The 9,694-nt window shown below is 44.2% G+C and overlaps 1 protein-coding gene across 2 annotated transcripts in view; it reads left to right on the top strand.

Annotated features, from left to right (window-relative positions):
• The first annotated feature begins 2,168 nt into the window (after nucleotides 1-2,168).
• Nucleotides 2,169-9,694, top strand: part of LOC124124794 (ankyrin-1-like) — a 96,644-nt gene continuing 89,118 nt past the window's right edge. Inside the window, exons 1-2 of one of the 2 annotated variants that reach the window (XM_048388948.1) lie at nucleotides 2,169-2,434; nucleotides 5,437-8,954. In XM_048388948.1, coding sequence (XP_048244905.1) covers nucleotides 2,411-2,434; nucleotides 5,437-7,248 — 1,836 coding nt within the window. In that variant the 5' untranslated portion in view covers nucleotides 2,169-2,410 and the 3' untranslated portion in view covers nucleotides 7,249-8,954. Of the gene's footprint in view, nucleotides 2,435-5,436; nucleotides 8,955-9,694 lie in introns of those variants that run through there. The other variant, XM_048388945.1, reaches the window with a different exon arrangement.

The following is a 9,694-nucleotide window of genomic DNA, read 5'->3' as shown; positions in this document are numbered from 1 at the left end:
GCTTTACCCAGTTTGGCATTTACCTGACGTCATCATGCGCCACGTTGTATGCTAATGTAGTGTGTGTGTACAACTAATCATTGACACCAGCATTACGATCGACCCCCCACCATACACACTCATCCAAGAATATCTAATGGCCAGTTCCTCATGAACTGATGAATTGTGTCTAACGTATCTGATGATTTGTATAAAATGTCTCGCACAAAAAATAATTTTCTAAAATATCACCAAGCGTTTGAGGAAATGTAAGACTTGATTACAGCTTTTGTTGTCCGTTCGTCATTCCATCATTGATATTTTATTGAATATGTGTTTATTGAAATGTGTATGTAACCTTTTAAGTTTTATTCAATGCAGGACATGAATGAGAATAGCAAAGTGCGTTCCCGGGACATAAGAGAGAAAGATCGCGAATTGTTAGCTCGTGGTGGTGTTGATAGTCACTATACCATATTTATATATAACATCTATTTTACTGCATTAAGACATTTAATTTCAGATATATTAGTAGCAAGGGTTATGTGCATGTATACACCGGTTCAGAGGCACATAACTCAAAACCTTCTATGTAGAGATTTGAACTGTGTTTCATCCTTCAAACCAGTACACATACACTCCCTTTAGCACAGTTATGCGACTAACATAATTAAACAATGTCTTCGATGCAAATTGTATGATTTTTTTGTTTAAATAATACAGATATGGATTATGACTGTGGAATAGCGCATGATTTTGTGATTGTTCAAATATCATGATGTAATGTTCTCAAGTGGGACAGGGAGTCTATATATCTTTTATATATTCCCTAAGTTAAGTAACTTGATTATATCTTTTTAAATATTCAAAGTGCTGCCAATACAAATTATAACAGCAGCTGGGGTATCATCACCATGGCCAGCAGCAGAGTCATGTGCGTGTCAGCGGCTTGTAATTAACCTTGTGGATGAGGTGCGGGATACTGAGGGCTGACCATATATGTAACGTAACACACACATGGCAGTCTGACAGTGAGGGTTCAAGCTGAGGCAGGTGGGCCCGCTAGCTTACATCTCCAGGAGTCTAACTGCATGGATATGATGTAACGGCATACTCTCAGAGAATAAACGTTGTGGACCCACAGACGGACTTGTGTTGTCAATATCTGAAGTATCCGGTAGAGCACCAGCGTCTACCTGGGATACAAGTTTTAGGGAAAGCACAACATGCATGAACACAACTTGCAGGGACTCGGGCTAACGGACAAATTGTTGTGTACAAACTTCCAAATCGTACATTTCGTATCACCACAAATAATTTTTTGTTCCCAGTGGTATGTTTGTCATAGATGGTTATTCACTGAATGATAATATCAGTTGAAGCTGAACTTTACTTGCATATATCCAAACATTCCTGTAATTATGAAAGGCAACACTTCCATACGATAGCTGCGGTATACACACCTGCAGGTAGTCAGGGAGGGCTCTGACGAAATGACATATTTGCAAAGCTTCAGCTCTCCGGATATGTCCTCAGTGTTGATAACATGCACCGCTGACGTCTACAGCTGGGAAGAAACAAGTGCCGTGTTCCATCACTAGGGGGGATTTTACGCAGTTAAACTCATCTTATAGTTCGACCTAATTCGCAGTGAAGAGTTGCTTCCCTTAGAACAGTGAACCGCATCCACGCAAATAGAAGCGCCACGGCTGGCCCTTCCTGTGTTATATGAAATCCTGACAGTCTGTGCAGTCCAGGCTATCACATGGAATTATGTCCACAGATGATTTGTTTAATGTCACAGAAAGAAAAGACCTATAATAAATATCTATAAGAGCTAGTGTGACACAAACACAAGCTCTACACAAAGTCAGTGTTACAACTGAAGGAAAAATCAGTCTGTAAGAAGAGACAGCATAGGAACAAACGGTTTCACTAGTTAAGCGCGGATACAGAGAGGGGGTGCCCTTAAAAAACGATTAATGCGCTAAATTAGGGAGATATTATTGTTATTAATATATTGTTTGTTGAAAAAGAAAAGTACTTTATGTATACGTCAACGTGATTGGTATGCTTAACAATGGGGGTATGGGAAGGGGGCTGTGCAACCCAGCACCGACCCCTCTGGATCAGCGTGTACAGAAACAGCAAGCTATTGGTAGACGTAGTGTTCATCACTCTTTGTACTGCCTGGCTTCAGTTGTTAGACACATCAAGTCTGGTTGTTCCAATTGCGCAATACGAGGGCACAACAACACAATCACATCGCGACGTCAGTTGAACTCCTGGAGCCACTCCACGTTTCCTTGATTAGCGGACTGGCGCATCTCCAGCACGGCAGTATAGGCGAGTTAGAAACAGTGTGCTGGAAATAGCCATGAAATCAGATCCTGCACTGGCTGCTGGAGAACTGGGGTACTGAGGGGCGAACATGTCGGAACAAGCTCCGTCTGATGTAAGTACATTGAGTATATCTGTGTCCCCATACATAGACGCCGCTAATACAGGTATGTGTCGCTCCAGCAGGAGTCGAGATGCGGACTGATGACTATTTCTTGAGTCCCTGTGATGTGTAAGTGTTGGGACTGCATTAGTTCTGTAAACAGTCATTGTAAACATTACATGGAAATTAGGTGTTGAGGTGTTTGTTCCGTGGCGTGACCGTCGTGACGATGTATACTATTTCCAATGAAGGCGCTTGTGTCACCTCTGTCCCAGGCTCCCTGATTCAATGTATGTAAACACGCCATGTGTACTGTGAGTACGTTGCATCATTCTGAAGGTCGCAGATGTGCTGGCTGGAACTGGTAATTCCAACCTATCTTGTCCGGGGTTGTCCGAAGTACCTTCCCTCACTGGGTTGTTCTTCACTTGGACAACAGCGTGGGTTGTGCACCCCGTGTGTGTGTTGAACATCCGAAGTAAAGGTGACAGTAAGAGATGGATAAATCGTCATGTGTTCGTGTAATGTACCCAGCCCCTTCAGGGTCATGTATTCGTGTAATGTACCCAGCCCCTTCAGGGTCAGAATGAGGCCAACTGTATGGTCGAGTGTTGCCATGTCTTGTGTCCGCTCAGACATACATGAATTATTACACGAGCTGTATAGAACCAGTACGGTACAGACAGGAACGTACTAATTTCTTTATCATTCCAATGATTAGTTGTAGTGAAGACATTATACCTTCGAGACACCTGCTATATTGTCACGTGCGTGTACGTCAACTATGGCGACTGCACGTATTACGCCAACAAAGCTGCAATGGGCGGGAAATACATTTCTTACACAGTGGAGTGGATTTTGGTTTGATGAAGATGAAGTCCTGATTTCCTATTTGTCTGTTAAGTTATAAAATTGTCTATGTAAAATGTACTTTAAGAAGATTTAATCAGACAATTTCTACTGCAAAGTAATCACTCTTTGTGAAAATTGACGTGCATTAAAAACACAAAGTCTTATTAATATACATTGCAAATTATCCTTAGAATGAGGTATATATCTGCAAGTTGCATATTGGTTCCTGGTGCTGTCTGTCCCCTGTATAGTTCCATACTAGTACAGACAGAGGACTGAAGGTACTTTTAATCACGTCCAGTATAGTACAAACTACTACAGGCAGAGGACTGAAGGTACTTTTAATCACGTCCTGTATAGTACAAACTAGTACAGGCAGAGGACTGCAGGTACTTTCAATCACGCCCTGTATAGCACAAACTACAACAGGCAGAGGACTGAAGGTACTTTCAATCACGCCCTGTATAGTACAAACTACAACAGGCAGAGGACTAAATCTGCTTTCAATCACGCCCTGTATAGTACAAACTACAACAGGCAGAGGACTGAAGGTTCTTTAAATCACGTCCTGTATAGTACAAACTACAACAGGCAGAGGACTGAAGGTACTTTCAATCACGCCCTGTATAGTACCAATTGCTACAGGCAGAGGACTACAGCTGCTTTCAATCACGCCCTGTATAGTTCCAACTACTACAGGCAGAGGACTGAAGGTACTTTCAATCACGCCCTGTATAGTACAAACTACTACAGGCAGAGGACTGAAGGTACTTTCAATCACGCCCTGTATAGTTCCAACTACTACAGGCAGAGGACTACAGCTGCTTTTAATCACGCCCTGTATAGTACAAACTACTACAAGCAGAGGACTGAAGGAACTTTCAATCACGCCCTGTATAGTACAAACTACAACAGGCAGAGGACTGAAGGTACTTTCAATCACGCCCTGTATAGTACCAATTGCTACAGGCAGAGGACTGAAGGTACTTTCATTTACGCCCTGTATAGTACCAATTGCTACAGGCAGAGGACTGAAGGTACTTTTAATCACGCCCTGTATAGTACCAACTACTACAGGCAGAGGGCTACATCTGCTTTCAATCACGCCCTGTATAGTTCCAACTACTACAGGCAGAGGACTGAAGGTACTTTCAATCACGCCCTGTATAGTACAAACTACTACAGGCAGAGGACTACATCTGCTTTCAATCACGCCCTGTATATTAGAAACTACTACAGGCAGAGGACTGAAGGTACTTTCAATCACGCCCTGTATAGTACCAATTGCTACAGGCAGAGGACTACAGCTGCTTTCAATCACGCGCTGTATAGTACAAACTACAACAGGCAGAGGACTGAAGGTACTTTCAATCAAGCCCTGTATAGTACAAACTACAACAGGCAGAGGAATGAAGGTACTTTCAATCACGCCCTGTATAGTACAAACTACTACAGGCAGAGGACTACAGCTGCTTTCAATCACGCCCTGTATAGTTCCAACTACTACAGGCAGAGGACTGAAGGTACTTTCAATCACGCCCTGTATAGTTCCAACTACTACAGGCAGAGGACTACATCTGCTTTCAATCACGCCCTGTATAGTTCCAACTACTACAGGCAGAGGACTACAGCTGCTTTCAATCACGCCCTGTATAGTACAAACTACTACAGGCAGAGGACTGAAGCTGCTTTCAATCACGCCCTGTATAGTTCGTATTCTTGAACCATATGAATAATATTTCTTTTAATGCCATGATATTAAGCTACGAGTATTTAAGTTTGATATATGCGTACGTTTATTTGCGCATTTTGAAATACTACATTTACTCCACACTGACCTATAACAGGAATGCGGGGCACGGGTGGCCCAGCCGTCTAAGGCGCTGCGATTCGCTCTACAGAGTTGCGTCCCTTAGGCACGCCAGAAACCTATGATTGTGGGTTCGTAGCCCGGTTCGCCCCGATTATGTTTCTAGGTTTGTCAGCACCATACCCGTGCTCGTGGGTTTCACCGAAGTGGTATACGTCTAAGACCTGCATCACTTGGGGCGTTCCTCCCACATTAAGCTGACACGCTGCAATATAACTGGAATTTTGTTAAAAACGGCGTTAAACCCAACTCACTCACTCACTATAAAATGAATGCTATCTTTCTCTTTCAGCGTGACAGACCAGACGACGGCGAGGACCATGGAGGAGGGGGAGAAGAAGGACGTGGCTGTGATGGCGGGGAAGAGGAGGGTGGTGGATGTGGCGGTGAAGGCGGGGAAGAGGAGGGTGAAGGATGTGACGGTGAAGGCGGGGAAGAGGAGGGTGGTGGATGTGGCGGTGAAGGCGGGGAAGAGGAGGGTGGTGGATGTGGCGGTGAAGGCGGGGAAGAGGAGGGTGAAGGATGTGACGGTGAAGGCGGGGAAGAGGAGGGTGGTGGATGTGGCGGTGAAGGCGGGGAAGAGGAGGGTGGTGGATGTGGCGGTGAAGGCGGGGAAGAGGAGGGTGAAGGATGTGACAGTAACAGTAAAGGGGAGGAAGCTGAAGGAAGTGACGAAGGCAGAACTGAGAGGTCGTCTGTGTTTGACCCCGACTATCTGCTGCGTCTATTGGCAGATTGCATCACGTACAGGTCCTCCCTTCACGACATCGGGGTAATTCTCAGGTGTGGCAACGTCGTAAACGGCCCTGTCAAGAGAGGTCTGCGTCCACTTCACTACGCAGCCTACGCTGACTACGCCGACTGTGTGAAGTTCCTGCTGGATAGGGGGGCCCAAGTGAACCAGCCCGACGACATCGGGTACACACCCATACACCTGTGTGCCAGGAAGGGCAACTTCGAGTCCATGAAGATCCTCATTGAACATGGCGCGTGGGTGGACTTCTTTACAGACGACACCAACATTGATGAAAACATGAAGACTCTTGGCTATCTTACTATTGAACCACTGAATCTCGCCATAGAAAACAACCATATCGAATGTGTAAGACTTCTTCTGGAAAAAGGAGCAAGACCAGATCACAAATATTTCATGGGTTATGAAATAAATCTGGTTCCGTTAGAGCATATCGAGTGTGTCCAGTTATTGCTTCAGTTTGGAGCAGACCCTAACGTGTGCAACAGGTGCGGAATTAGTCCTTTAATGAAAGCTAGCAGACAACACAACCTGGAGGCCGTCAGACTTTTATACAAACATGGGGCAGACGTCAACTTAACGTGCTCTCCAAAATTTGAGCAGAAAACAGCTCTATTTTTCGCAATCCAGAAGGGCGATCTAGCTATTACGTCATATCTCCTACGCCACGGGGCGCACCCAGGCCGTCCCGCCGACTACAAGTATGCTGCCCTTCACGCCGCGGTCGCTGCCGATAGACCTGACCTGTGCGACATTCTCATTAAATGGGACGCTGAAATAGATGAGTTGACAGACGAGAACACCACACCGCTGATGCTGGCTTGTGCTACTCCACACCTGAAGCAGCAGAAGGAGATAGTGGAGGTACTGCTGAAGAACGGGGCTGATCCCAATGCTCATTCGGACGTCCTGAGCTACACCTCCCCTTGTCTCGCCCCTCTAACCGAGTACCTGCGTTGTATAGCAGACTCAGTGACTATCGATGTTCCCCGGCTGCTAATCAAATACGGTGCCAACGTCAGTTTCAAGGGGTCATCGTCAGTGACGCGATTGAAAGACCCATTCGGAATTCTTCACTATCTACCTAACAGCCGCGTGGAGAGTAGAGAGGAGATATTCCACCTGCTGATGCAGGCAGGTTCAGTGTTTGACCTGTGCGCTATCCGACTATCCACGGGACTGACTATTCACGAGCGGACGATCCTGATGGAGGTGGCAGCCCGACCCCTGCCAGCCAGACAGCTGGTGCGGTTGTTCCTGAGGAAACAGCTTGCAGGCAACTTGCCCGAGAGGGTGGCACTTCTTCCTGTGCCGGATATTGTCAAGAAGTACATTGTATTTGATGCGTGAAGCATACTAGTGCATGTATGTTCGTAAACAAAGCAGAGGCTGTGAAAATATTAATTGGAACTGTTAACTGTTCAGAGCTATTGTTTGTTATGAAGTGTAAGCATGCTTCACAATGAGTAAGTGACCTGACTCCACCATTAGCCATTAGTGTATGCTGGTTAACCGACTCCACCATTAGCCACTGGTGTATGCTAGTTAACCGACTTCACCATTAGCCACTAGTGTATGCTAGTTAACCGACTTCACCATTAGCCACTAGTATACGCTAGTTAACCAACTCCACCATTAGCCACTAGTGTATGCTAGTTAACTGACTTCACCATTAGCCACTGGTGTATGCTAGTTTACCGACTTCACCATTAGCCACTGGTGTAGCTAGTTAACCGACTCCACCATTAGCCACTAGTGTATGCTAGTTAACCGACTCCACCATTAGCCACTAGTGTATGCTAGTTAACCGACTCAACCATTAGCCACTAGTGTATGCTAGTTAACCGACTCAACCATTAGCCACTGGTGTATGCTAGTTAACCGACTTCACCATTAGCAACTAGTATATGCTAGTTAACCGACTCCACCATTAGCCACTAGTGTATGCTAGTTAACCGACTCCACCATTAGCCACTGGTGTATGCTTGTTAGCCGACTCCACCATTAGCCACTGATGTATGCTAGTTAACCGACTCCACCATTAGCCATTAGTGTATGCTTGTTAACCGACTCCACCATTAGCCACTAGTGTATGCTTGTTAACCGACTCCACCATTAGCCACTGGTGTATGCTAGTTAACCGACTCCGTTGTTAGGCAACTGGACGTTCCGCAGCTGTCTGTGATAACACATTGTGATGTACATAATACAGTCTCTAGGGGGCATAAGTGTTTGAATGCCAGTAAATATCTTTTGAAAGATGTAAATAATACATACAACAAATAAGTTATTTGTACAGAACAGGGGGAGATTTTTTTAATAAAGCTACCCGACTAATACGTGTCATAATGACTCATTTAATGGCATGAACCTACAACACATTAATTACTGAACACCCCCACCTCTACAGGCAGGAGCAATATGGTAAGTAATCTGTAAGCTGCGTAACAGAACGAAGAAGATATGTAGAGCATGCCAAAAACAAAATATTCTTCAAGGTGTGTCTATTTTAAAAGTATATTTTTTGCATTATATTAACCCTCTTTTTAGAATCTTGTGCAACGTTCTGTCCTACTTCCCCCGCCCGACTGTTGTAGCATAAGACATGGCAACCATTGTACAGTTTGACAGCGCGTTATCTTCCATGTAGCGGGGTTATGAAGAAGATCGTGTATTTAGTCCTGATTAACTGACACATGGGATTAGAGGTGTTATTACTTATTGTAAACCGAATAGGAGTGTGAGCTGCTGTGTGATTGGCTGAAAAACGTTGTTCCAAGGGATTGGAAGCCCGGGTGTTTCCTGGACAATTCGCTGCACGCGTTTAAAAAAACACGCCACTAGCCATGGCGACAAAAAAAACTGCATCCAGCATATGAGTCCTTATGAAAATCTGACAGTATTCTTGTCTGGGGCAAGTTAACTTTAGGATTGTCAATACTCCATTTGAAAAAAAAGAAGTATTTCTTATGCTTTGTTTGTGATATCATCTTTCAATAACAAATCATGTTGTTTATTACACCATTATTTGAAAATAAAGTGGGTAAAATCTGGTCTTTTCTCTTTCACGGAATGCTGATTTGAATGGGCTGCTTGTAAAAACTACCGTTATTATCATCCGCCACGAAATGGAAGGGGGTATAGGAATGGGTGATGTCCGTCAGTCCTTTCGTCCGTCCGTCACGTCTCGTTTCCGAAGCAGAACTAAAAAAACCATGAGAGATATCTTAACCTAACTTGGCACATAGATAGATCTAGTGGTGAACTGGTGCCTTTTGATGGTTTGGGATTTGAAAAAAAATTATTAAAAAATCGACTTTGAAAATTGTCGGTAGTGCTCCTTTCCGGAGCAAAACTTGAAAACCGTACAACATTTCTTACCTTGCACACAGCCGGACATGTCATATTGGCGGGGGAAATGAGTATTTCATGCTTGTTATCGCTGGATGCTCACATGCTCTATCACAAAACTGTGTTTCCTGAAACAACCTCAGCAACTATGAACATAATTAGCACTCCTGTGGGTTGATTAGGATCTCCTACTCCCATGCTCAGACATGATGATGATGATGATGATGATGATGTTAACGACGACAACGACAACTACTACTACCACTACTACTATTATTATTATACATTTATATACCGCACTTATCCAGGTATTATCATATTTTTTATCGCTGGATGCTCAAATGTACACAAAACTGTTTCCTGTAACAACCTCAGCAACTATGAAAATAATAAGCCCTCTGTCATGCTCAGACAGTAAAAAGTACTATTTTACTAACATAATAAT

Source organism: Haliotis rufescens, unplaced genomic scaffold (assembly GCF_023055435.1).
Source record: "Haliotis rufescens isolate VD_foot unplaced genomic scaffold, xgHalRufe1.0.p SCAF_8, whole genome shotgun sequence".
NCBI lineage: Eukaryota > Metazoa > Mollusca > Gastropoda > Lepetellida > Haliotidae > Haliotis > Haliotis rufescens.
Note: the sequence above shows the minus strand (reverse complement) of the source record. Positions and strands in the feature narration are given on the sequence as shown.